Source organism: Mauremys mutica, chromosome 4 (assembly GCF_020497125.1).
Source record: "Mauremys mutica isolate MM-2020 ecotype Southern chromosome 4, ASM2049712v1, whole genome shotgun sequence".
Taxonomy (NCBI): domain Eukaryota; kingdom Metazoa; phylum Chordata; order Testudines; family Geoemydidae; genus Mauremys; species Mauremys mutica.
In genome coordinates, this window is record NC_059075.1 from 142,397,627 (window position 1) to 142,424,919 (window position 27,293).

General features: G+C 44.9%; 2 protein-coding genes across 4 annotated transcripts; one reads left to right on the plus strand and one right to left on the minus strand.

Annotated features, from left to right (window-relative positions):
• Positions 1-3,439: 3,439 nt before the first annotated feature.
• WDR77 (WD repeat domain 77) lies at positions 3,440-14,431 on the minus strand. Of its 2 annotated transcripts, none has more exons than XM_045013898.1 (11): positions 14,201-14,431; positions 11,021-11,206; positions 9,904-10,045; positions 9,768-9,817; positions 9,005-9,075; positions 7,854-7,908; positions 7,486-7,557; positions 7,288-7,396; positions 6,606-6,674; positions 6,036-6,183; positions 3,440-4,249 (listed from the first exon to the last, which is right to left on the minus strand). In XM_045013898.1, exons 1-11 carry the CDS (start codon positions 14,313-14,315, stop codon positions 4,229-4,231), a joined length of 1,038 nt encoding a protein of 345 aa, XP_044869833.1. In that variant the 5' UTR covers positions 14,316-14,431; the 3' UTR covers positions 3,440-4,228. The 2 variants fall into 2 exon arrangements, with proteins under 2 accessions (XP_044869833.1, XP_044869834.1); XM_045013899.1 differs by lacking the exon at positions 3,440-4,249 and adding an exon at positions 5,140-5,416 and having other exon boundaries at positions 6,008-6,183; positions 14,201-14,430.
• A 93-nt stretch (positions 14,432-14,524) lies between these two features.
• Positions 14,525-22,730, plus strand: ATP5PB (ATP synthase peripheral stalk-membrane subunit b). Of its 2 annotated transcripts, none has more exons than XM_045013900.1 (7): positions 14,525-14,668; positions 14,780-14,822; positions 16,136-16,281; positions 17,008-17,171; positions 18,550-18,675; positions 21,398-21,577; positions 22,563-22,730. In XM_045013900.1, the coding sequence occupies exons 1-7, from the start codon at positions 14,641-14,643 to the stop codon at positions 22,632-22,634; spliced, it is 759 nt and encodes a 252-aa protein (XP_044869835.1). In that variant the 5' UTR covers positions 14,525-14,640; the 3' UTR covers positions 22,635-22,730. The 2 variants fall into 2 exon arrangements, with proteins under 2 accessions (XP_044869835.1, XP_044869836.1); XM_045013901.1 differs by having other exon boundaries at positions 16,154-16,281.
• The last annotated feature ends 4,563 nt before the right edge of the window (positions 22,731-27,293 follow it).

The following is a 27,293-nucleotide window of genomic DNA, read 5'->3' on the forward strand; positions in this document are numbered from 1 at the left end:
AGGCCCTGCCTATGTTAAGGAAGGTCTCACGCACGTATGACTGTAGCTATAATCACACTGGTGCAAATCCCTAAAGCAGATCCTGTACACTGATGTAAAAGGGAGTTTACATGGTTGCAGTTTACAATCAGTCAGTTACATCTGTCTGAATTTCCTTAGATCCCTTCAGCAGACTTACTTCAGACTATTGAGAAGTCCCTTGCTGTGCAGAAAAATAATAGTTTTAAGCTTGTTCCCTTAAGTACAGTGCAGATAGCATATACCTTAGGCTGTTATTACTTAGCTCTTTGGGGCTCTCTTTGTTCTGTATTTGTACAGAATCTAGCACCATAGGGTTCTGGTCCATGAGTAGGGCTCCTAGATTGTATTACTATAAGAAATAATGTGTTTTAGAAGCTCAGAGGCACAAGCTTTGTAAAACTGGGTTGAAAGATGGATACTAATAGCCAGTGACACCTTTGTGCAAAATGGGTTAATGGAATGTGAGCAGGGAAGAACTTGTTTGCTGCTCCCTTCATTTACAAAGATATTTACTGAAAAAAACTCATTTGGCAGAGAACCAACTGCAGAGGCAGGAGGACACCTGAGTCAGCACAGAAAGCAAAAGTCAAACCACCACCATCCAAGCAAAATGGCTCATCCGTAACTGAACCAGGTATGCTGGTCTCCAAAGCTATCCAGAATGGACCTACATGCCAGATTTCACTCCAGGGGCAAAAATACCAGCATCTCTGGAGATAAAGATTCCAGTTTAAATTATTAAAGTTAACAGCTGTATCAGTTAAAAACAAAACACAGTGGAAGCTCTCTGACCGAGACAACTGTAGGCAGAGGGTGGGTGAAATTGCTTAACACAAGTCTCCTCTGACACACTAAGCTTTTTCTTTACACAATCTATACAGCCACTGCATGTAAGTTAGTTCTTACACTAGCCTGACATTTCAGGTCAGCTTTTTCAAGAGAGCTCATCTGCTATTAGGGCACCAAAATAAGTGACTGGATCTTCCCAGAGCTCAGCCTGCTGGCTCCAGAACGCTGCCAACACCATTCTTTCTAGGTGCCTAAATGGGAGCCGAACGCGCCATAAAAAACTGGCCCTCTAGAAAACAAACAGATGTAAATGGATAATTAAATTATTCATCCTTTCATTTTTTCCTGCAGGATCCACTGGTTCTCTAAAGGCAATAGTGGTTTAACACAACTGAAACAGGGCTTACACACTTCATTTAAGATAGCTGGGGCCAGATTCTGCAGCTGCTATGCATGCTGAACTCCCATTGTCTTCAACAGTTATTAGGGAGGCATTAGTCAAAACTCCAGATAAGGCAGAGTAGAATTTTGCACTTAAAACAGGGATTCAACCTCTTTATCCTTTCTAGAATGATACATTTACCCATTACGGACAAATGAATGTTCTGAGCACTTGCATGTAAATCCATTAATTAGTTTATGAACTAAAATTTAAACATGGGTCCTCTGCAGCTGACGTAAATTCAAGTAGCTGTAACTACAAAAAGCAAGATCAAAGGAGTATAAAGGTGAGCTTTAAATTACCTTGCACAGCCCCTGTCTTGACCTATATCCAGATCTGATAGCTGTGCTTTGGCAATACTTGCAAAATATGTTTGTTAGCATCAAGGGATATACAAGTGAATTGCCCCTCTCTCTCACACACACACCCTGCCAGTCCCCTAAATTACAGAGGCACACTGAGCAAGTTAGATAAAAAGCCATTTTAGAGATGACAAAAACACCATTGTATGTTCCATCTGTTCCTAAATAAATAAGTTAAGCACCTATATAGCACTTTGCATTACCCAAAGCACTGTATAAACATACTTTGAATGAAACATACATCTGTGCATTTTAACACTATGCAACTGAGTTATCAACATATTGTTTCATATTCTATAGCACTAAGATTTCTGTTAACCAATTAAGTTACCAGTTCAGTTATCAATGAGCAGACACTATTGCATGCAACACGTGCATCCTTAAGGCTAACATAGCGTGTAATCTCCTTAGGGTGGAAAGTATGTATTCCTCCACCAGCACAATGAGGCTTAGCTCTTAATTGAGCCATTTAGATACCTACACAGTATAAATAAATAAAAAAATAAGGATGGGGCTGAAAGATGAGATATTTCTCTCCTCAAAGAAAGTGAAGGTTTATATTCAACTGTCAGAAATCATCAAATAAAAGCAGAGCAATACGGGCTAGAAAAGATTATGTACAACTTTTAGATTTTTTTTTAAACTAGCTAGCTAATGGCTTTTTCCAACTGCAATGTCTCATTTCCCATTATGCTAAAATATCCTGATGGAGAAGACCCTACCAGTTTAATGCATAATGATCCTGGCAGATACTCATTTATTTAAAAGAAAGTTCAACTTTCAAAGAAAAGAGATTTTTTTCATGCTGCTCTCAACTATGAAATCAAAAGCTCACTAGGTAATCCAATCAGAAATAGGCAGCTGCTGCCCCCACGTGGTGGGACGCAGGGAAGCTTAGCATTCAGAATAAGCACTTAAAATGTCTGAAGGGGAAGAGCAAAGCATTTGTGCGCTACTGGCACAGTAACAGAAGCACTGAAGACTGATCTGACAACATACAATTTTCTAATACCAGGACTGTCTTCGGGGTCTTCAGACACACACCCAGCCCTACTGAGCCTGAGCTCAGCATCACCCACCTTTTCATTGCAAGTAGTTTCACTTATGCCATGGGAGTTACAGACTCCATTAGTTTCAGCATTTGGTTTTAAAATATCCATGGGGTTTTGACATTTTGGAGATTAGTGCTCATGGGCAGAGAAATGTGATAGTGAACAGCTGTGCCAATCCCACTGCAAAATTTGAGAGAGGTCATTAAAATTGAGGGAGCTCATTAAAAAATGCCATAGGATTATAGCAGCTTGTCATGGATTCTGGGCTGAGGGGAACTGGAGCCAACAAATATATCTTTGCAGTAAAGAGAGTCTGTCTCACTTAAGATTAAATTCACTCCCATTCAGGGGGCCAGTAATGCATAAGGTCATATGTTGGCCAGTTTGCACAGCAATGAATTTTATCCTTCCTGAAGAGAACTGACCTCAGTTTTTACATGCTTTCCTGAGTAGGAGTACTTTGCTGGATCAGCCTTCTAACAAGAAAAAAGGTTCTGCAATTCACATCCAGGACCAAAAGACAAATATATTGCATGTCCCTCTATGCAAGTCATAGGGTCCAGGTTTACTCTTTGGAGCGAATGCAAGATAAATAATGCAAGTCTTTGAAGAACGTGTCCCAGTGAATCTATACCCATTTAGAAATTAAAACTATGATTTATTAAAAACTGCCTTCCATTTTTCAAAGACATCCACCCATTTCACATGTAAACAGCACAAGACTTGTTTCCATTCTCACTACAGTATCACAGTGGTCCATGATAATAAGTACAAGGTTTTTCCTCTTCCTTTATTTTAAAATAGCTCGTAAGAAAGGTGTCTGCTTTTATAACTTTCACTTTTGAATACACTGCACTGAATGGATCAGCATGTGCTCTCGGTGAAACATTTCACTATGTCGGAATTCACGAGAGAGCCAAGTTAGTTTTAAATGAATAAATGAAAAAAAAATACACAAGGAAACTTATCTACCTGCCTGCAAATTAACGATGGGCACTGCACAATTTGGGTCTGCTATGATATAATCTGTATAGGAGATCAGATGACGTTAACATTATCCTTCATTTTGATTTCTTGGCTCATACAGAACAGCATGTTACAGACTAAGAAGAAGGGAAGTGGCTTCCAATCAGGTACTTTCTGTTTATTTGCCTCATAGTATATGGCCTGCTTAAATTTGGGAGAGGGATAGGTGGGGGCAGGAACCATACTATGAACAAAATATCCAAACAGCAGTTGGCAACACACGCAGCAGTGCAGTTTTTCAAAACCATGCTGTAGTTTGAGGGAAAGAGCCAAGTTTTTAAAACGTTATGCAATGTTACAAAAATACTAAAGGACAAGCAAAGCAAATACTAGGAATTGGGGGCGTATGCCCTGCTCCCCAGCACAAAAAGCCACTTAACGTAAGTAGTACAACAGAAGTCACCCTTTTATAAAAAGCTACCAGCAGCAGCTGGTCACAGTGACTTTCAGAAGAGAAACAATTTGAGCTTTCAGAATCTTCACTCTGACTCCAAGCTGTAACAAGGGAGCTCTTCCCCTCCGCTTTCTTCATCTCTTCAACCCTTGAAGTGAAGTATCTGCAAAGCAAGGAAACTGAAGTTTTGACCCTGGGAAAGCCACAGTGGTAACTTGTTGTAGCTTTAGGGCTCCACTGAGGCCTGGCCTACACGGGGTAGGGAGGAAATCGACCTAAGTTACACAACTTCAGCTATGCGAATAACATAGCTCAAGTCGATGTATTTAGATCTACTTACCACAGTGTCTTCACTGTGCTAAGTCAATGGCCGACGCTCCCGTCGACTCTGCCTACGCTTCTCGCCCTGGTGGAGTACCGGAGTGAACGGGAGAGAGCACGGTCGATTTATCGTGTCTTCACTAGATGCGATAAATCGACCCTTGCTGGATCGATCACTTCGGAGGTACGTGTAGACATGCCCTTAGTGTCAAATATAATGCAGCCAACTAAACTACAAACATCTTTGATAGAGAGACACACATCCTGGAGAGCCCAGTTCATAGTTCTCCCCAGGTAATACTTCACCACGAAGCCACTCAATGGCTGCACTGGACAACTGTGGGAGCTGCACTTGGCATTCCTGATGAACAGCACAGATCTCCATCTTCTCTATTGACTATCTGAACATTCAGATGTCCATTCACAGGACAGAAGTATAGACTAGCAGATTCCGTGCCTGCGTATGGGATTCACACACTCAGAGGAAGATGGAGCATCCCTAACTGCGCCAAAGGTTGCATGAATGACAGTAATGGTGGAGCCTTTCTGTGCTATAAATATTGAACCAAGGTTTCCTGTTCATCTGTCAGGATTAATTTACATTGCTCTTAATCTCATTGTTCCATAATCCCAACTCAGACAAGACTGCCAAACTTTTTAACCGGAAGGAGAATTCTATTCTGCTACTTCTATAAGTGGTTTGATATGCCAAGAAGAATGAAAGCCAAATCCTTTATGGTTTTATTTATTTATTTTTACCTAATTGCCCACTTCCCTGCAATTCCTTGTGCCTGAAATCAGAATTCTCTGGTGCAACATGTTAAAGCTTTATCACAGGTGAATCTGGACTCTACATCAAGGGGCTGTTTTTGTAATTAGCTCGTGCCTAATGCAAAGTTGCTACCGGGCCTGTCTTCTTGGTTGCAAGCCATAAGCTCTGAGACAGGCAATGGGCCATATACATCCCTGGGGCATAACATCTGCAGTTATACCAGGGATAAATCTGGACCAGCAGCAAAGAATCCTGTGGCACCTTATAGACTAACAGACGTTTTGCAGCATGAGCTTTCATGGGTGAATACCCACTTCTTCGGATGCAAGTAGTGGAAATTTCCAGGGGCAGGTGTATATATAAGCAAGCAAGAAACAAGCTAGAGATAACGAGGTTAGATCAATCAGGGAGGATGAGGCCCTGTTCCAGCAGCTGAGGTGTGAAAACCAAGGGAAGAGAAACTGGTTCTGTAATTGGCAAGCCATTCACAGTCTTTGTTTAGTCCTGAGCTGATGGTGTTAAATTTGCAGATGAACTGGAGCTCGGCAGTTTCTCTTTGAAGTCTGGTCCTAAAGTTTTTTTGCTGTAGGATGGCCACCTTAAGATCTGCTATTGTGTGGCCAGGGAGGTTGAAGTGTTCTCCTACAGGTTTTTGTATATCGCCATTCCTAATGTCTGATTTGTGTCCATTTATCCTTTTCCGAAGAAGTGGGTATTCACCCACGAAAGCTCATGCTGCAAGACGTCTGTTAGTCTATAAGGTGCCACAGGATTCTTTGCTGCTTCTACAGAACCAGACTAACACGGCTACCCCTCTGAAATCTGGACCAGTGAGTTTATAAAACTAGTCATGTACACTGTTGCTCTCAGCAGCTTCAGTAGTCTGTGTTGGAACTGTGTGGTGTAAAACTTGATGGTCCCATCCAACTGTAGAGAGCAAGGCCTTGTTCAAGGGAGACCACGATAGGCCTCTCACAAAGTCTCGATGAGAGCGACTTCTGAAACTGGGAAAAGCAGAAGACATAAAACAAGATTAGACAGATAAAATATTTTAACAGCCCCACCGCCTTACTTTACATTATGAACTACTACTTAGCTGCATTGTCATTCCTGGAAAATCCCAACACTCACATAGCCAGGCAGTGTTCAGTAACTAACTCCTGCTGATTAATGTGCTATAAGCTTCTTTATCATCTACCCACTTCTTGATCCCCAAACAGGTGTTCAGTTAAAAAAAGGCTCTAGCTTTGCTTTGTTATTCCACCTGGCCAAGTCCATTCCTATAAATGTGAGAGTGCAATTGATCCATTTCTGCAGTACCACAAAACCAAAACCCTGACCTCTTTTACATATAAAACGCACTTAACGATCATTTCATGACTAAAATTTCAAAATGCACCAAGTATTAATTCCATTTAGTACTTACACCTCTGAAAGGCTGGAGTCAAGAACAGCTACCGAGCAGTCTTCACTAATTGAAGCCAGAAGGGGCGAACTGGAGGGTAAAAGAAAGACTGATGTTAAAACTACCATATATACCTGAAAGTTCAAAAGTAAACAACATATGAAACATATGCTTCTTAACGGAGTGAACAAAGACTACCAAGGAATATTATAACCCATATCTGCGCAAGTTTCTTTTACCAATATTTTAATATTCTATGAATATCTAATAGATGTCAATCAGTATTAACAGGCAACATTCTGTTAACGCATAAAGGAAAGGAAGGTACAAGATGATTCAAAGTGGCCTAAGTGTCAAATATACACTGCTAGCCCTATCCTTAGTGCAGAGCAGTATGAACATCTTTCCCCACATGGTTCTTGGTTCAGAGGTTATTTATTTTTTTAAAGAACAGGACAGAATTGTTAGGGTGCAATATGTACACACAGCAATGGAAAAACAATAGAGCTGCAAGGTGAATGGACTTTACACATACATGGGAACCAATATAAGACACCAATTCCTGTGCACTTCAAATCAACTTTACACATTGCCTATTACAAAAGGCTGTGGCCAAGAGTACTTCCAATTCCTTTAGTTCTGAGAGCCAACAAGGTCTATCTATCAGCATCTAAACTGCCTCATTCCACCAAAACATCAGTACCTGTGTGTAGAAAATGCAAACCCAGTGATGGTTTGGGAGTGCACAGGTGAACTTAAAGCGGAGTCTGGGTTCTTCGTGTCTACAAGAGCAACTGTCCCATTTTCATCACCTTTAAAAGAACAAAGGAGAACAGGATTATTAGGAAAAAATCAAACAGAGAACAAAGAGCATTCAGTTAATAGTAAGAAAGCTCCTTACCCAAAACAAATGTGTCACTTTGCTGTGGATGCCACATAACTGAGGTAGGGAGGTAAGCAGAGGCACTGCAAACTGTCAGGAAAGAAACTATGGTGAGTGCGATGAGAACTGTGAGCTCAGATATTCCCACATTATTTTAGCACCCTCAGTTGCTGATTGGCTAAGTTTTAAGTACAAACAACAAGTTGTAAAAATGTGATGCTATTTTACGACTGGTTTCTTTGTGCTTTCATCCTAGCACTATCATTGGCTGAGATAAATTCTATGTGGTAGCAGAACAATACAAACTTAATGAATGAAACATTGCAAAATTATCTCCTCCCCTTCTCCCCCAGAAAATTCCATGTGTTGTATATCCACAGACTTACCAATTCGAGTAGCTGGTTTGGGGCATCTAGTATCCCACAGTAAAATTCTGTCATCCTATAAATTCAAAGTTAATGGAGAGAAAAAAAAAAAAAAGTTTCATGAACTCTGTGCCTCCACATATCATATCAATGAATTAAGCTTTAGACTGGGAATCAGGCATAGTAATCTCTGTTCTCCCACTCACTCTCTCCATGGGCTTGGATAAATCACTCTGTGCTTTTAGTTCCCATTCTCTACAATGGGGACAGTCACACTCACCTACCACGCCAGAGTGGGCACCAGTGGTTGTATAGCATTTCAAAGTGTAAGTACTGCTGTGTAACTGCTAAGTGTTATCAGTTAGAGGCAATATTGTGTATTTGAATCAGAATACTCTGATAACACACAAATATTTACAGTCAGATGATTTCATACAAGAGGGTTTCCTTTCAAATTGGGACAACTGCTAAAAGCAGAGTTTATTACGGATATTTTCATAATATTTTGCAATTGCATAGGGACTTCCCATCCTTTAATTGTAAGTCCGTCTTTTCCCTCCCACACTCCAGGTTTACGGTATCTCTAAATTGAGATTAATTGTATCACGGTAGCTTCACGAGTGTACACTCCCAGTATAGATGCAGTGCACCAATGCAGCCTACCCTCATTTCAGACCAGTGCAACCTCTGCATTACTCTGGTGCTGTGATCTGCAATAAGAGTTTAAACTGGGATAGAAATGCCCTCAGTACAGACTAAGCCTTAACAACTACAGAGCTAGCCAACAGCATATTTCAATGTAGTCAATACAAATTATCATTATAAGTAATGGACCAATGAATGTGCCAAACTGGAATGCTTCAAGATGACAAAAAAACATCATGTGCTACTTATTGAAAACATAAATACTCCTCTACCCCGATATAACGCTGTCTTTGGGAGCCAAAAAAATCTTACCACGTTATAGGTGAAACCGTGTTATGTTGAACTTGCTCTGATCCGCCAGAGTGCGCAGCCCCACCCCCCGGAGCGCTGCTTTACCGCGTTATATCCAAATTCGTGTTATATCGGGTGGCATTATATCGAGGTAGCGGTGTATGTGTTTTAACTGCAGAGTTCACAGGCCAAATCAGATTTATACCATAGAGATTTGGAGACAGAGTTAGTTTTACCTCAGCACAGGACAGGAACACGGTATCCTTACCGGGACAAGAGGCCACACATGTCACTGGGCTGGAATGAGCTATCAAAAGAAAAAAAAGGATCAAGCTACTGAAAGGTTGGGAATGTGGATCAAGGCTGGATGCGACACCTAGCCAGAGGGGCACTGGATGGCTCACATGCACTGCCTCTACCTGGGCTACCTTCCATCAGCTCTAAATTCACAAAAACTTGCATTAGAAAGTAATAAATATAAAATTCTAGGGGAGAAATTCAGCCCAGCACAATTACCATACAATGGATCCACAGAGAGGGGAGAGGAGAACTGTCACTTGTCAGTATGACGTTTGGAGGAAGAAATGAGAGCGAGGGAAATGACTCACATCCCTGGAAAGACGTGGGCTAGAAAAATTCTAGGAAGCCTACAAACCTCATATGGATAATCCCACAAAACAGACAACTTTGTAAATTGTGTTAATTCATAAACACTGTCCACTTGAAATACATTGTACCGTCATTTTGCCTTGAAAGCTGAGCATCATGCATTATAATCAGGATAAATACAATGGGGGTTAGTGGCAAGAAATCGAAAGTAAATAATCTTGGGTCAAAGATTATGGTGTGGTCACCAGCCAGGATGCTGCATATATCAGCTCTGCAGAGCAGTGTACGTTTTATTAGATCGGGAACAGCTGGATTTGAAGTCCTGACTCCCAAAGCAGCTCCTAGAAGTGAATAGGAGAAGCAAAATCCATAAGTCAATTTGGCACTCACCTCTGTAAGAGTGCAGCACTGTTTGCTGTGGGATGTCCCAAACCTTCACGCTACAAGTAAGAGCACAACCAGTTAGGAAGAGTGAGGGATGATTCACTCAAAACAAGAGAGAAGCAGGAATGCAAAGGAAACTAACCAGAAGTCTTTGCTGCCACTAACCGCCTGAGTGGCGTTAGTGAAAACGCTCACTGTTGTCACAATGTCGTCATGTTCATATTTACAAAACTTGTTCACTATTAGAGTTTCGTTCTCATCCAACTCCCAGAGCTCCACAGCACCTAAAGGAGAACGGGGAAATCCAACCATTTGACCAAGAGGGTTCAACCAAGAAACAATACAAAAGCCTGGGGGAGAAGATGCTCTAGTCCCAAGAGCACTCATTACCCAGAAGGGCCCTGCGGCAAACTAGATGGGATCTAAATGGAAATACCCCCATAGACAAATCAATTAACAAAGTGCAAGAAAGTTTTCAAAAATGCCACCATGATCCTATTAAGAATATGAGGTAGCACTTACACGGTGGTCTTTATTTTCAAAGCACGTTACAAAACATGCAATCAAAAACCTTAACAATGCTTCAGTATTATGGTGATGAGTGTCACAAAAAACCCTAAACTACGAAATCTGAAACATCCCTCTGAGATAAGCTACTACTACTACTCATGGCACCTAGGAGCCCCAAGCATGGCCCAGGACCCCATAGGGCTAGGTGCTGTACAAACAGAACAAAAAAAGGTAGTCCCTGTTGTTATTCTTATTTTACAGATGGGACAGAGCGGTGACATCGCTTGCCCATGGATTTACATTTGGGCCAGGAACATGATTCAGGTGTCTCAATTCCAAATCTGTGCTCAAGCATTGTTTACAAAGGTTCAGAATTGTCGCAGTCTCAGTTGAGAGCCCAGGGCGAGGGGCTGGAATCCAGCAGTACAACTGATTTTGCACTGTAGGTCTGTACACATAAGTCTGTTTTGTACATGTTCCCCTGCCATTTCAAAAAAGAGCAAATTGTTGTTGACCAATCTGCATGCCCACAATGTTTGCTTTAAAAACACACAAACAGTTTTTAATCCCACAGACACTCCCACTTCTGGTCAATACGGATCACTGAGCTGGTCCCCTTCATGTTGTCTAGGATTCCATATGGAAGGAAGTGGACAACTCCCTTGATCTGCACCAGGCTAACTAATGATCATGCCCACACATTACAGACAAACTACAGAGCTATAAAAATTCAACCTGTTTTAATTTACCAGAATCTGAGGCCACTAGTATTCCTTTATCCGCTACCCATTTCAGATCCGCTACGCCTGCTTCCGTCTGAACCCCAGCAGAGCAAAAGCCTTCATTAGGAGCCCGTTCTGGATCTTTAAACACCCAAATGGAACCCACCCAGCAACGTCCACTCAAGCTAGAAGCACCCAGGAGAAGAGCTCCATCTGGAAAAGAGATAAAAAGAGAGAGAGTTAAATCCCACAATTCCTGATATACTAAGCCTATAAGTAAAGCACAATACAGAACTCAGGTTATCTAGGTTAACATAACTAAAGCATCGTCTTGACCGATAAAAGTGTTGGTTTGACTTAGCTAACACATGCTAACTAAGGGCTTATCTAAACTTAACATGCTACAGTGGTGCAGGTGCACCGTGTCACCGCAGTCACTACCTATACCGACAGGAGAGCTTCTCCCATTAGCGTAGGTACTCCACCTTCCAGAGAAGGGGCAGCTAGGTTGATGGGAGAAGTCTCCCATTGAACTAGTACTGTCTACACTAGGGGATAGGTCACTTTAACCGTGTCGCTCAGGAGTGTAGATTTTTCTATTCTATTTCTAAATTCTATGGGGGTCTGAATGGTGTCCTTGAGACCTGCACTGAATAAACAGATGTTGGGGGGATGGGAGGAGCAATGCCCAGTGGCTGCACTGTAGGCAGGTATGAGAAAACTGTAGAGCCCCACAAGGTCCCAAGAGAGGCACAGGGATAGACAACCCAGGGGCTTTCTCTCTGGGTGTGAGACTGTTCAGAAGCCCACTCTCAGGAGGGTAACACTTGGCTGCAGGTGTTGGATGGTGGGTATCACTGGGCAGTAGCTGTGATGCACCATGTCCCACCATGTCCCCCAGAATGCAGTGCTTGCGATCACCCAGGGAAGTTCTGGGGCTCACATGTGCCTGGGAGAGGATGTGTATGGAGATGCAGGGGGTACAGAACGGGACGCGTTAGGGTAAGGATACAGTTACCCATCTTGGGGTGCAAGCCACAGGGTGGTCGGGGCTGGGGACCAGAGTGGTGTTCAGGTTCAGGACAGAAGAGGTGCCCTAGGGGCACAGCATGGGGCAATGCTCGAGGGGCGCAGAGTGTTCATGGGAAGCACATGTCCTTGGGAGGCAGGGGTCGCTGGGGGGGCATGGCTGCAGGGCGCCCCGGGGCTAGGGGCACAGCGCGGGACAATACTCCAGGGGCACAGGGCGGGAATGCATGGGAAGGACATGGCCTGGGGGAGGGCACACCCTGAGGGCTGGGGGCCCGGCGCAGGGAGGGGTGCATGGGAAGGACATGCCCGGGGGGCCAGGGGTCACTGGGGGGGCACTTCCCGGGGACTTGACTGCAGGGCGCCCCGGGGCTGGGCACACAGCGTGGGACAATGCTGCGGGGGGGTCACACCCCGGGGGCTGGGGGCCCGGTGCAGGACAATGCTCCGGGGGCGCAGGGCGGGGTGCACGGGAAGGACATGCCCGGGGGGGCCAGGGGTCGCTGGGGGGGGCACTCCCTGAGGGCTGGGGGCCCGGCGCAGGACAATGATCCGGGGGCGCAGGGCGGGAATGCATTGGAAGGACATGCCCGGGGGGCCAGGGGTCGCTGGGGGGGGCACTCCCCGGGGGCATGGCTGCAGGGCGCCCCGGGGGCTGGGGGCCCGGCGCAGGACAATGCTCCGGGGGCGCAGGGCGGGGTGCACGGGAAGGACATGCCCGGGGGGGCCAGGGGTCGCTGGGGGGGCACTCCCCGGGGGCATGGCTGCAGGGCGCCCCGGGGGCTGGGGGCCCGGCGCAGGACAATGCTCCGGGGGCGCAGGGCGGGGTGCACGGGAAGGACATGCCGGGGGGCCAGGGGTCGCTGGGGGGGGCACTCCCCGGGGGCATGGCTGCAGAGCGCCCCGGGGGCCCGGCGCAGGACAATGCTCTGGGGGCGCAGGGCGGGGTGCACGGGAAGGACATGCCGAGGAGCCAGGGGTCGCTGGGGGGGGCACTCCCCGGGGGCATGGCTGCAGGGCGCCCCGGGGGCTGGGGGCCCGGCGCAGGACAATGCTCCGGGGGCGCAGGGCGGGGTGCACGGGAAGGACATGCCGAGGAGCCAGGGGTCGCTGGGGGGGCACTCCCCGGGGGCATGGCTGCAGAGCGCCCCGGGGGCTGGGGGCCCGGCGCAGGACAATGCTCCGGGGGCGCAGGGCGGGGTGCACGGGAAGGACATGCCGGGGGGCCAGAGATCGCTGGGGGGGCACTCCCCGGGGGCATGGCTGCAGGGCGCCCCGGGGGCTGGGGGCCCGGCGCAGGACAATGCTCCGGGGGCGCAGGGCGGGGTGCAGGGTATGGACATGCCGGGGGGCCAGGGGTCACTGGGGGGGCACTCCCCGGGGGCATGGCTGCAGGGCGCCCCGGGGGCCCAGCGCAGGACAATGCTCCGGGGGCGCAGGGCGGGGTGCACGGGAAGGACATGCCGGGGGGCCAGGGGTCACTGGGGGGGCACTCCCCGGGGGCATGGCTGCAGGGCGCCCCGGGGGCCCAGCGCAGGACAATGCTCCGGGGGCGCAGGGCGGGGTGCACGGGAAGGACATGCCCAGGGGGGCCAGGGGTCGCTGGGGGGTACTCCCCGGGGGCATGGCTGCAGGGCACCCCGGGAGCTGGGGGCCCGGCGCAGGACAATGCTCCAGGGGCGCAGGGCGGGGTGCATGGGAAGGACATGCCGAGGGGCCAGGGGTCACTGGGGGGGCACTCCCCGGGGGCATGGCTGCAGAGCGCCCCGGGGGCTGGGGGCCCGGCGCAGGACAATGCTCTGGGGGCGCAGGGCGGGGTGCACGGGAAGGACATGCCGGGGGGCCAGAGGTCGCTGGGGGGTACTCCCCGGGGGCATGGCTGCAGGGCGCCCCGGGGGCTGGGCACACAGCGTGGGACAATGCTGCGGGGGGGTCACACCCCGGGGGCTGGGGGCCCGGCGCAGGACAATGCTCCGGGGGCGCAGGGCGGGGTGCACGGGAAGGACATGCCGAGGAGCCAGGGGTCGCTGGGGGGGGCACTCCCCGGGGGCATGGCTGCAGGGCGCCCCGGGGGCTGGGGGCCCGGCGCAGGACAATGCTCCGGGGGCGCAGGGCGGGGTGCACGGGAAGGACATGCCCGGGGGGGCGCGGGGGGGTCACACCGCGGGGCGGGGGTACCTGGGCGGTAGTGGGCCCCGTCCAGGTGGCGCTCCATGCAGGCGGGCGCGTTGGGCGGGATGTTCCACTCGGGGCCGCCCGAGGACCCCCCGTCGGGCTGCTCCGGCTCTTGCATGGCGGCGCGCGCGACTCCCCCCCGGCACGAGCAGACGGACACCGGCACCGTCCACGTGCTGCTCCTGGGACACCCCGACCGGGCCACGCCCCCTGCCGGCACCCCGCCGCTCCTCTCGCGATATTTCCCAGAACCCCCCCGCCCTCCGGGGCGTTACAGGAGATTACGATTCTTCTCGCGACACTTTTACCACCCCTACAGCTCGCGAGACATTGGGCCTTCCTAAGCGCCTCTCGCGAGGCTTCCTTCTTCGCGGCCATCTTGCTGCTGTCGCCGCCGCTGGGGTCACCGGGACAGAGAGGGCAGCGCCGCAGCTCTGCCGACAATGCTGTCCCGCCTGGGCCTGCGCGCCGGTGAGTGGGGCCCGCCCGCGGGGCAGCCCTGGGGGGGGCAGTGGGGGAGCCCTGGGGGGGGCGGCGGGGACGGGCTCGGGCCCTGCACTGATCGCTCCGTGTCCTCCCCAGCTCCGGCGGCGCTGAAGAGCCTGGCTCCCTCCCTCTCCGTGGGGTAAGTGCGGCCGGGGAGGGGGGTCAGGACTCCTGGGTTCTCTTCTCTGGGGGGGTCAGGGTTCTTGGGTTCTTTTTCTCCTCTGGGTGGGGGGCTGGGGGAGCAGGACTCCTGGGTTCTCTTTCTCTGGGGGTGGTGGGGGGTTGGGGGGAAGGGTCAGGACTCCTGGGTTCTCTTTCTAGTGGGGAGAGGGGGGGCTAGGAATTAAGACTCTCGGGGCCCGTTCCTGGGGCTGGGGTTAGAGTTTCTGGCCGTGCTAGAAATGACCTACCTCGGCACGCAGCTAAAGTTGCTTCTGTGAATCCCTCTTTAGGTTAGATGAAGCATTTGCTTAAGTACTGAGGTTGTGCTGGTTTAACTCCTATGCCAGCTTAACTCATTGCTCAGCCACTGAGTGTATACACTATTACATCTGTTTACTGGAGTGATGATAATGTCTAGTTCTTATATGGCACTTTTTGAGAGTAGACCTCCAGGCATTTTATAGAGGAGGTAATTCCCAAACTATTGGTTTAGTTATCTTCTGCCTATTACAGGTACCAACAAATACAATATCAAAAGTCTTATTTCAGCTCAAACCTATCAACAAAGTTAGACCAGTTTAAATTGATATAAAATAACACACTTAGCTTGAATGGTGCAACTTTGTGTATTAATCAGGCCATAATATTTTGAACTACCTTCTGGCGGCTATTTGAGTGCTATTATCTGCCCCACTTTGGCAACACTTCAAGTAGCTTCTAATCAAACTTTTTAATATGATCAGGATTCTGGAGGTTGGGATGCTTGAGTTTGTTGGACTGTGAGCAAGTCACCTAATTTTTCAGTCTATTTATCTGTTAAATCGTGATAATAGAATTTGCTTTTTTTATGCATGTGTAAGAATAATTTTTTGTAAAGCATCTTGAAATCCTTCAGTAGAAAATTAACGGAATGAAAAGTGTTCTTGTAGAAGTATAGATTTGCTACAATTTCTCATTTAAGAAGCCTCTGCTGTGAATCTTCAGACAAGATCGTGAAGGCCTCTTTTTTTTTCTCCATATACCTGTAACCTCCATGTGTGCCCATTTGCTCATGTGAAACAGTAAAATCTACCCAATCTATGCAAATAAATAGATGCATTTACCAAGGGTAAGTTTGTACGTGCATTAACCAAAGTCCGTTTTGAGTGTTTGGTATACAGTTTTGACTTTTCTATACAACTGAAAAGATTTTGGGGCCTGCATATAAGAACAAGTGTCCTAACTTCATTTGAGACTTTGGGGGGGGGGGCAAAGGAATACACTTCACAGCAAATCTCTTTTTACTCATGGTGTATTGCATGCGTCTAGATCGTTCCACACAGGTCAGCACTGCTTGGCTCCTTTACCACCTCTCCCTGAGAAAGGAGGGCAAGTTCGTCATGGGTTGATCCCAGAGGAATTTTTCCAATTCCTGTATCCTAAAACAGGAGTCACAGGTTAGTATGTTGTACCCTTGTGGGTTTGATTTTGATTATTGGTGCTGCACACCTGCTATGGCCATCAAGTATGGCAAAGTGTCTGAAAAGTTTAGGTTTTACTGGTGTGAGTAATTTGACATTGATGTGGATGATGAATTTGCTTTTGTGGTGGGAAAGCTCACACTCTGTTTAGGCACAATGGCTCCGATGCTATGCACCCGGACCCTGACTATTCTGCTGCAGAATTGTACTAATTATGGGCTTGATCCTGTATGGAGATAAGTTTCCCTCTGAGATACTGAGAACTTTCAACTCTTTTGAAGTCTGGGAAGCAAATGGGGGAGTTGATCAGAGGGCACCTTACAGACTTTAGCTTTCAGTAAAGGATAAGTCTTAAGTGTGTGTTATGGACCTGATTAGCAGAAAAGTGTTTACAGCTCCCAGCAATGTCTAAACATGGAGGTTAATGTCCTATGCTGAGAGGGCAGCAGAGGCTAGCAATATCATATTAGGCATTCCATGGTTACTTTCCGGTGATGGAAGTCTTCATATAGCAGTATATCTCTGGGAATGGTGATTCTTCTGCTGAGTCATTCTTTTTTTGGAGAGGTGTGACAAGTCCCTCAATATTCCTATGTAACTTAAAAAAATTAAAATGCCTAGCTCTGCTTTCAGTCAACTGAACTTGGAATGGGTCTGTTTCCAAGTGATGTATTTAAAACATTATCCTTTTATCTATTTTAGGGCCCTATGTGCTGGGGACTGGGCTACTGTTCTACCTTCTCTCCAAGGAAATCTATATAGTCAACCATGAAACAATTGCAGGTGCCTGCGTGGTGGGAATTCTCATTTATATAGTTAAAAAATATGGGGGTGATGTAGCAGCTTTTGCTGATAAGCTCAATGAGGTAAGAAAAAAAGAGAACATAATGTAACTTGACACTGACTCTCAATGCAACAATTCCAGGTGTTCAGTTGCTTTAAAAAAAAGTTTTTTCACCAGTTCTTCTAATATTGAAGAAAAGTAATGGCTTTTTTTAATTATGGTTCTCTTTGTACAGTGCTGAAAGCCTACATGGCACTTTACAATAGGTAATCTCTGCCAAATAAATCTTACAGGGCAGGCAACTTAATCGAACCTGTCCATGAATTTAGATGTAGAATTGTATACAGTAGTGACTGTCTTGCAACTGAGGGTTCTTGCATTTTGACTGGTAGCCTACTAATCCTGAAGAAATGGATGAAACTCATCAGAACGATACTTCCAGACCCTATTGGTCAAGGGAGCCAGAACTTGACTATGTCCATGCATATTAAGAAGCCACCTGTTTGCAAAATGCTTATGGTATTTTGACATGGGTGTCACAATCTAAAATTAAAGGGCTGAGGGCAAAGTATGCATTTATAGTTGGTGTCATGAATCAATATCCATATATGTAACATTTTTCAAAAGCATCTTAAGTCCCATTTTCAGCAGTGACTTGGATGCCTGGGGAGCATAAGCCTCTGACATTCAAACTTACCTGCTTTTTAGTTGGTGTGGTTTTTTTTAGAAATAACTATACCATGTAGGTGCATTGGGAAGCCGGTGCATTGCAGTCTCTACGTCAGAATGAAATGGAGGAGTTTAGTCTGGAAGTTAGACACCTCGTTAACTCATTCTTCATATTTTGGGGGCATGCCATTTTATTTCTGTACTCTTACATGTGTTCCTTGGTTCTTTTCTGCAAAGGCCTTCTCTATGCTAGAAAAGGTTTGCTGGTATAACTATAGCTTCTTTCTAGTCTTGGCCTAAGTAAACTCGTACTGTAGACCTGAGTTATACTGGCATAGGAATGCTTTTGTTGAGATAGCTTATTTCAGTTGGGTAACCTGGTATAAGCTCTACTAGTAAAAACATGTTTGCCAGAATAAGCTGCATCTACCCTAGGATTGTTTGCAGGTATAGCTGTACCGGGTGTAAACCTTTTCCAGTGTACGCGAGGCCTTATCAGAAAAGTGCTTGCCTTGTAGCTTATACTGGGTCTCTGAGTGAAATAAGCTATACTGATAGAAACTCATCTGTGGTGGTAAAACAAACATCCATAAATGTAAAGTGTAGACCTGGCTTAAGCTTTAAACATGGCAACTTCAATGGCAATTACTGTTCTTGGGTGCCTCTCTTCACCTTCAGACCTGATAAGTTACAGTTTAAGGAGATGATGCGGTTTTGAGCAATCAGATCAGTAGTTGATCTTTCCCTTCCTTATGTGTTAGTCTGGATTTTAAAGTTCCTTCTTATTTCAGGAGAAAGTTGCCACAGTTTTAGCTGTGAAAAATGATTCAGTCAACCACCTGGAGTCAATAATTGAACAGGAAAAGAAGGAGCAATGGAGGGTTGAAGGCCGCAATTATCTCTTTGATGCCAAGCGGGTATGTTATTACAAATATAACTTCACAAATATCTTTTTACATAGTTACGTGTCCTCATAACCACAGACCCTGAGTGTCTCTATGTACTTAACAAGCAGCAAATGTTGACTATCTGTACATTAGGTGTGGCCGGTCACATAGACAATTAAGTAGTATGACATTTCCCATTATAAGACCCTATTTTCAGTTGCATGTAACTTTACCAGAATTATTCAGGCTTTAATTTTTCCATCTTGGGTGTCTGCCCCAGGCTTTATTTTTTTTTAATCTTCCTTGAAAATGGTTCGTTTCTGAAAATGAAGCTAGGAAAAAAATACATTGTTAAAACATTCTGGTGACCTTTCATTTGAGAAGTTCTAGAACCTGCAAGTTATGGATCACAGACTTGAAATTTGGCAGTAGAGGAGGCCTCTGTGTTGAGGATGTTCCTTTTGCAGTCCATGTGAGCCTTCCCAAATTTGGCCAAATTGTAATCCTTTGAAAGATCACAGTTCACGCATGATCAGTAGAGATTCCTTAGAGTTCAGCTGCTAAATTTCTCAAAGACTTGATCCAAGCTGCAGGATAGGGCTAAGCAGGACTTTCCTGGCAATTGCAGCTTTGGGCTGCTGTGGAAGTGTTGGGTCTGAACACCTGAACTGAGAGCAGGGAGACTATCTTGTGCTGTCCTGGGACCAGGGAGCATGGAGGAGGAAGCTGCCTAATTTGAATGAAGAAGGGACCAGAGCCAGACTTGCAGGGGTGTAGATTGGGATTGTGGAAGAAAACAAGTCCTCACTGTGTGTGTGTGTGTGTGTGTGTGTGTGTTAGCAACAAGTCAGAGACCGTTTATTACGAGCAATTGCAAGGGAAGACTTCAGTCAGACAGGGGGCCTCCCTGACCTTAGGCACATCTTCCTCCACAAGCAATATAAGACAAGGATTTAAACCTTCCTGTTACATACATCAACGGCTAATCGTTATACTTTGTTTATACAAACTCCCTCCAGACTTTACCTTATCTTAACGTTTCTGCTTAAATCAGCATTCCATCCTTATTAACTAAAAGCGAGGCGAGAAACAGCATTTCTTACAACTCTCGCGTTGTTAGGGTTAGGGCTACCTTTCACTTCATCCTTAAATTGACTAAAACATTTACCCTGCTTTTAATTCTGCTTCCACAGGATGGAGTGTTGGTTGGGTAAGAGGGGGAGTGGTGGCAGATCAGGTGAGGTGCTTGAGCACAGGGGGACAACCAGGATTAGAAGCGGGGCGGGGGGAATGGGATGAGGAACATTGGGAAGGAGAGAGGGCTGAGGGCCAGGGAATGAACTGGAAGTGTCTGGACAAGGAGAATGGGCTAAGAAGCCTGAGGAGTGGGGAATGGGATGAAGATTCTGGGGGGTGACAGGTATGGGCTAAAGAGAATGGGTTAGGAGGTGTCGCGGAGGGGCAGGGAACGGTCTGTCGTCTCCTTTCCAAATACACCTCTACCTATGTGACCCAATATAACACAAATTCAGATATAACACAGGAAAGCAGCGCTCCGGGGTGGGGGAGGGGCGCTCACGCTCTGATAGATCAAAGCAAGTTCGCTATAACGCGGTTTCACCTATAGCACGGTAAGATTTTTTTGGCTCCCGAGGACAGCGTTATATCGAGGTAGAGGTTTATTTGTGAAACCCACTGGCAAAGTGTTTCATCCTCCTCTAGTGCTGTTCCATCTAAAGAGTGCCACCTACTGCTGTAGCTGCCACTCCTGAAGCTACAGTGGCAGAGGTCTGCATTGTGGATCTAAAGGTTCCAACCCTGCTGATAACCCGTGTGGGTGTCAATGTGACTTTTTTTCCCAGTTTTTTAAATCTAGAAAATTACACGTAGTCTATTTTAAAAGAACATTATGGTGAGAGCTCCTGTGTAGAGCTGGATTATGCTAGATTGTTGCCATTTATTTATTTTGAGTATAAAGACATTCTCAGTTGAAAAGCCCAAAATGCAGCCCATTTTAAAAAAATACCATATCCACTTAACTAATACTACTGATATTTAAATAGTGGGGACTCTTGCTTTTTGACAGGTTGTATAGTCTTGGCATATAATATAGAATTGGGATTCTAGGGTTCAGTTCCTGTCTCTGAGACCTTGGGAAGTCATTTAACTTCTTTGTGCCTCCATCTGTGAATGAATACAGTCAATTTTTGTAAAATACTCTAGGTTCCTTTGAAAAGCAACATGTGAGTGTAGTGGTCAAGGGACATCTACCTAGAACACATCACTGGACATTGGCAATACCAGGGAGGGATAAGCTGGAGTGCCAATAAGAAGTGTGGTCAGGAAAGTAACTTAAATACTTTCCGGATGGATTGTATTTTTTAATGGACAACCTACCCTAAATTCTCAACTATTGAGGGATAATTTTCACTCATTGATATATTTGCTTTCCACAACCAACTCTGTATAACTTTTCAGGATTGATGTACCTGACTATTAGGATACTAATATCTAAACTGAATTATTAAATGTATTGATCTAAATTTGGATTATTTTTGATGTATCTTATGACTTTTAAAACAAACTTTAGATCTGTGGATAATCTAATCACTATACCCAGATGTACAAACACACTTAACCTGCGTATTATATAATTTTTTAATGTTGGCTTTAATAAAAAATTTAAATCTGAAATACAAGATGGGCAGAAAAGTCGTAATGGAAAACTGAAGTGCATCTTTTCTCTAACTAGAATAACATTGCTATGCTGCTAGAGACTAACTACCGAGAAAGGCTGCTCACTGTATACAATGAAGTGAAGAAGCGGCTAGACTATCAGATCGCTGTACAGCAACTGACACGTCGTAAGGAACAAGATCACATGATCAACTGGATAGAGAAAAATGTCATCCAGAGCATCACTGCTCAACAGGTACTTTTAGCTTCTGAGCTTCTAGCAGTTCACTGTGCCTCCCGTGTCCTAATACAGAATACTGTTTTCCTCAACTGCCCGACATCTTTGGTCAAACATGACTAGTATGTCTTTGGCTGACTCTTCTCTGGCTGGCTTCCAGAGCACCCAAGGCACATTCCTACTTTTTTGAGCAAAACCAATGGGATCTGATTTTTTTTTTTTTCCAGAAATACTGAGCACTTGCAGCATTTCCTGATTTCATTTGGGTTGTGGTTGCTGATTGCTTCTGAAAATCAGGCCCAGTAACTCCAGTTGAGAGATTACCTTCCTGCGCAACGGTAGTCTTGTGGGTGGGAGGTGTGCCCAGGAGGCTAGGGTACTTCTTGCAGCATCCCTTGATGTAAAGCAGGGATGTTTAAATGTGGAATTTTAAGATGACTGATGGGACTAGCGCACCTGCACATTTCCCTTCCTTGGTGCCTCACAGGGCTAAAGTCGCTTCAGTCTCCACACTGGGAGGTGAAGAAAATGGGTAGACCTAGATATGGAGTTGAAGTGCACTAGATGGGGAGTTTATTTATATAATGCTATCGTCTCTCCTTGGTCAGTTCTGCCAGCACTTTGGAGGATCCACTCACTCTTCCCAAAGCTTATTGTTCCTCTAGATAGGTTGGCCTGACGCTTGCCAACATCCTGCAGTCTCCTGTGAATTGTGCAGGCTGATTTTTTTTTGTAGGATCAGATTTTAATCATCTAGATTGATCATCATTTGCTAATGCTTGAACATAGGCCAATATTTGGATTTCCATCTCCATGAGTTTCTTAGATGGTCGTGCAAATTATTAATCCAACATGAGTTGGAACTAGATCCTTTCTGTACCTGGCTTCAATTTTTACCCAGCTAAATCTGAACATGGCTGGTGTGCACACATTGTTCATGCAAATGATTCTCTTCCCTGAATTGTTTCAAGGCCTGTGAAAGTCTATTCATTTCCTTTTGCAGGAGAAGGAGAGTATTGCCAAGTGCATCTCAGATTTGAAGATGTTATCGAAGAGCACACGGGTGGCAGTATAATTGCACACCGTTGAATTCCAGTCAGCTCTGCATTGCTTCTATGATCTGCTGTTGGAAACTGTACAACTGTAACTCTAAATTAAAATATGTTCTGTATTCTCCCTGTCTGATTAGTAGCACTGAACTAGCAGCAGTCCCAGGGCATAGTTATGGCAGTTAATTCTGACATGTGAACAGGGACCTATGTGCTTGTTCCAGTTTGTTTTTATGCAGAAATTAGGGTTCTGCAGATGAATAAAAACATAACTCTTCCTTTGTTAAAGCCAAACAGTTCATGTTTCTTTCTGATTGGCTTTGCCACTGACTCACTATATGTCTAGGCAAGTGACTACTTTTGCCTATGCCTCAGTTTCCTCCTCTGTAAAATAAGTATATGGGGAACAGGGGGAAAGTGAGGTATGATTCATACTTGTAAAGCACTTTGATATCCTTGAGTAATATAAGCAAACAGTGTTTACACTAGATATACATTTGGGTTATGGCCTAACCATTACACAGACAGCAATGGCTTATTTGTTCCTGGGTGGGGAGGGGGAAGGAGAGAGGCACTATGCGGAGTATGTTATACTCCACTTGTTCTGGAGTGCAGGGCGAGCATAGGAGGGTAGTTCCCGCCTCCCTCCCCCCTCTCCCCCTACTGTTCTATATTTCTCACCGTATGTGTTTACTTTCTGTAAAACACTTTAGGTTCTCAGTGCTCATGGTTGCAAGGCAGAGCTCGGTTTCAGTATATGTCTGTCACATGGCTCACCTTGCAAGCAGAAGTTCCCATGATAAAGCCCTGCTGGTGGACCATAGATAAAATAATAAATAGGCATATCTCCATTATTTTTATTTATCTCCTAGAACTGGAAGAGACATCGAGTCCAGCCCCCTGCCTTCACTAGCAGGACCGAGTACTGTTTTTGCCCCAGATCCCTAAGTGGCCCCCTCAAGGATTGAACTCACAACCCTGGGTTTAGCAGGCCAGTGCTCAAACCACTGAGTTATCCCTCTCTCTCATAGTTCACAATGCTAAATTGAAATTTTGTTATGAAGCATCTTAATCAAAGAGGGGCTGCTTTTTTATTATTATTATTTTATTTAGGGGAAAAGGTCTCTCTCGTCTATGAATGAAACGAATGCTTAGTGTGTTTTTTAAAAAAACAAACACCAAGACTCAACCTCTGTCTATCTTTCTGGTGGATCTTGTTAAAGACTAATGTTCTCAATTGTGCATTTCTAGCATGGTACCCTTGTTTCTGGATGAATAGATGGCTCCCTCCCACAATCTATCCCACAAGCAGGGATGTGATCATGCTCCCTATGGTGTGATACAGTTGCCTTTAGAAATTACTAGTGGTTCTGAGAAGGCTAAATCCATCTTCCAACTCTGCACGCTGTCTGCCACTTGTCTCCTCCAAAGCACATACCCCTTTGACTTTCTGTTAGCAAACTGAAAAATTAGAATTGTCAGTGTTACTTTCCTCTGTACTGGTGCCATATAAATCTCTCCGTGGCTTCTATATGCCGACACTAACACTGCAAATTGGAATAGTAGTTATCTCAAGAATGAAAAGTGAGCTAAGCTGGGGCCAGGTACTAATCCACAGGCGAGGAAGTTGGGTGCAGAAAGTAGCACTGAAGGCAGATAAGAACCTGACTTGTTATATATGTGTTTGGGGACAGATTATTGCAAAGAAAGCAGAGAAGAAAATGGTTGCTAATCTGCTAACCAGTTACTTAAAACTCAAGGAAGTGCAATTTCCTTTTATCTGTGGTTTTAGGCTGAATTAGTGTTTTGTGGGGGGGATGGGGGGGGGGGAGACAGGGAGGTTCATTTTTTTTCCTGCATATGTTCTGTAATGGAGCTGATATTTGTTACTCCGTGTCCTCAACTTCATTGTATTGTTACCATATACCTGCTTTCACTGTAGAACTGACTATAGTTGCTGAATGTAGAGTTGTTTAAGGTAAAAGTCACTTTGCAAACAGGAGTTAAATAGCTTATATTTCCAAACAAATGGAGACCACTACCCTCCTTCCATTTTCCATCCTGCTGTCTATCCATTGCACCAATTGTACTAGAAAAGCGGGCACAGAATTCATAACTGAACAAGGGTGGCATAAGCCCAAAATTTAGGCTTTGGTTAATAAACATTTTTACTAACCCTACCCATTCCAAAAAATCAATTTGAAAATAGATTTATTGGGATATAAAGAGTTCCTGAGCAGAGTGAGAATCTAGGCACAACAGTAACGTGCCAAGTGGAAAGCAAACCACCAGTATAAATGTTGAGTAAGGACAGGTAAATCACTTGGCTTACATTTGAACCCACTCAGTAGTCTTGACTCAAATATTATTGAGTGTGTGTTCCACTTACTGGAGATTTGAAAAAGGAGCAAGGAGAGGGAGAATTTTAAACAAAAATCAATCAATATACTGCATCGATGGGGCCTTCTGCTGATCTTTTTGGGGTGGAGGTCTATCCCTAATACAAGCCCAAGCTGAGCAAAACACTTAAACGTAAGTAATCTCATCCTTATTCAGCAATACACATTACTTTGGTAAGTTATTTATTCAGAAGTTCCTTCCCATTGAAATAATAAGACTACTGTGTTTAAATGCTGTGCTGAAAAGGAATGAGATAATTTAACACGGGGGAAAAAAACTTTAGTTTTTTAAATGAGTCAATTTAAAAAAAAAATAGAACGAATAAAGATTTCAAAAATTCAAAATGTGAACCAAAATTTTGACTGGCTTTGTTAAAAACAAAGTTTTAAATTCAGAGGAGAAAAAAATATTCAAGAGATTTGCAAAACAAAAACATTCTCTTGTGTTCACTTTCCCTTAATAAAAAGTAAATCAGAATTTTGACACCTGATTTCAAACATTTGTTTGCCAAAAAATTAGTCTTGTTTACATGAAAGATAATGGGTGGTTTCTTGTGTTACAAAATCTGACATTACTAAACATCCTCATCCATGTGACAGAAGATCCTACCTTACCCAAGAAAACAGATGTTTCAACATCTGAACGGATGTAGATATGTTGAATTACTTCTGATAGCTGTTACTGCTCTGCTTTGAAAAAGGTAGGAAAAATCAAGTCGTTTTTGCAGCTGCGAAGGCTTTGGAACATTTTCTCGGTGTTCAAGGAAGGAGGTAAGATGTAGTTATTTCATTTAGCTTAATTAAAACACATTTTTACTGGTAAAGAATAAATCAATCATATTTATCATCAGAAATCTGGTCAATTAATTTTTCTTTAGGGCCTGTGCCTTTCAATAAATCAGTATTTTCAGCTTTTTAAGCGTTTTCAGATCGTGTCCTGAGATTTAAAAATAATACTTTTTCCTCTTGATTATTTGTGAAAGACCCATACAAACAATAGAGGACTAACTAATTATACAGGGGAACATCAAGTGCTGTCAAATGCACAACATAAACTGCAAAGAGAAAATATTTTTTCCTGACCTCTTTCATTTATATTCATAGCTGCTGCAACAAAAGCAGATAATTTTCATGCAGAAATGTGGTTTTTAAGTTGGCTATTTCCCTTTGATACTGAAATAGGATTTACTTTAGTCAGTGTCTTGAATAGTAGATAGACGTTGTGTTCTAAGCATGGAAAAATATGCTGAATATTGCTTAGTAGGACATTTCAGGGTGCAATGCTGACCAGTGAGGGGCTGTGTCACCCCTTCCCTGCAACCTTGGGTGCCTCACAATGCTTTGCTGTTGTAGCTTCCAACTTAGGTTCCTCAGAAGAAGCCTGTCAACATGCAGGTCACTCCCTGAGTGTCTGTGTAAAGTCACCGTGCGCGTCCAGCAGTTCTGACCCCAGCAGCCTGACACGCCACAACACACCAGCCCACACTAGGGCTTCCAGCAGCCTTGGTTACTATTTGCAGAGTGACACCCAGTCTTGAATTTTCCCTCACAATGTGTGTTCTGCACTATTCAGTCCAGACACACTAGATCTGTTGCCTCTCTAATGGGATCAATACACAACAGCTTGCTACCTTAAATGGAGTTACCCAAACAATTCACAACACTGGAGTATTTTGATTAAAGAACAAAACTAGTCTGAGTTACAGATAATGAGGTATTAAAGTCAGAAATGGGTATAAGAAAAATAAAGATAAAATGCTTTCTAACCTAAACAAACGAGACTAAACAAACTAAAGCGAAGTCCATTACTCCAGGTTCCCAAGATTGCTGACCAAACTCTTAAGCCAGGGCCTGCTCCCAAAGTGCAGTGGCTGTTTCTTTCATCTTGGGTGAAGAGAGAGATGGGTAGGGAGAGAGAACGGCGGGGTGTTTTTGCCCCTCATTTTCATAGTTCAATCACCCTTTGAAAAGCGTTGTCCTGAGTGTGACCCCTAGTTCAAGTTCTTTCCAGGTGAGATCAAGGAAACATGGATTTTGCTGGAGGAAGGAAGCTTCATGCTGTTTCTTTTCACCTGTGTATGCTGAAATTCAGATTTTCTTTCTTCCCCCTCTTGCTGTCTGAGGACTCTGTTTACAGTGTATATGCAGACGGGGGTAAACAGACGTCCCGTTGGTTAAGCCAGGACTGCTTGACCAGTTCTACCTGAGGGAGCTATGCGAGTTTGAGCATGTGTCTTTAACGTCATATGTGGGTTTTTCATAACTTTACACACAATGTTGCTACAT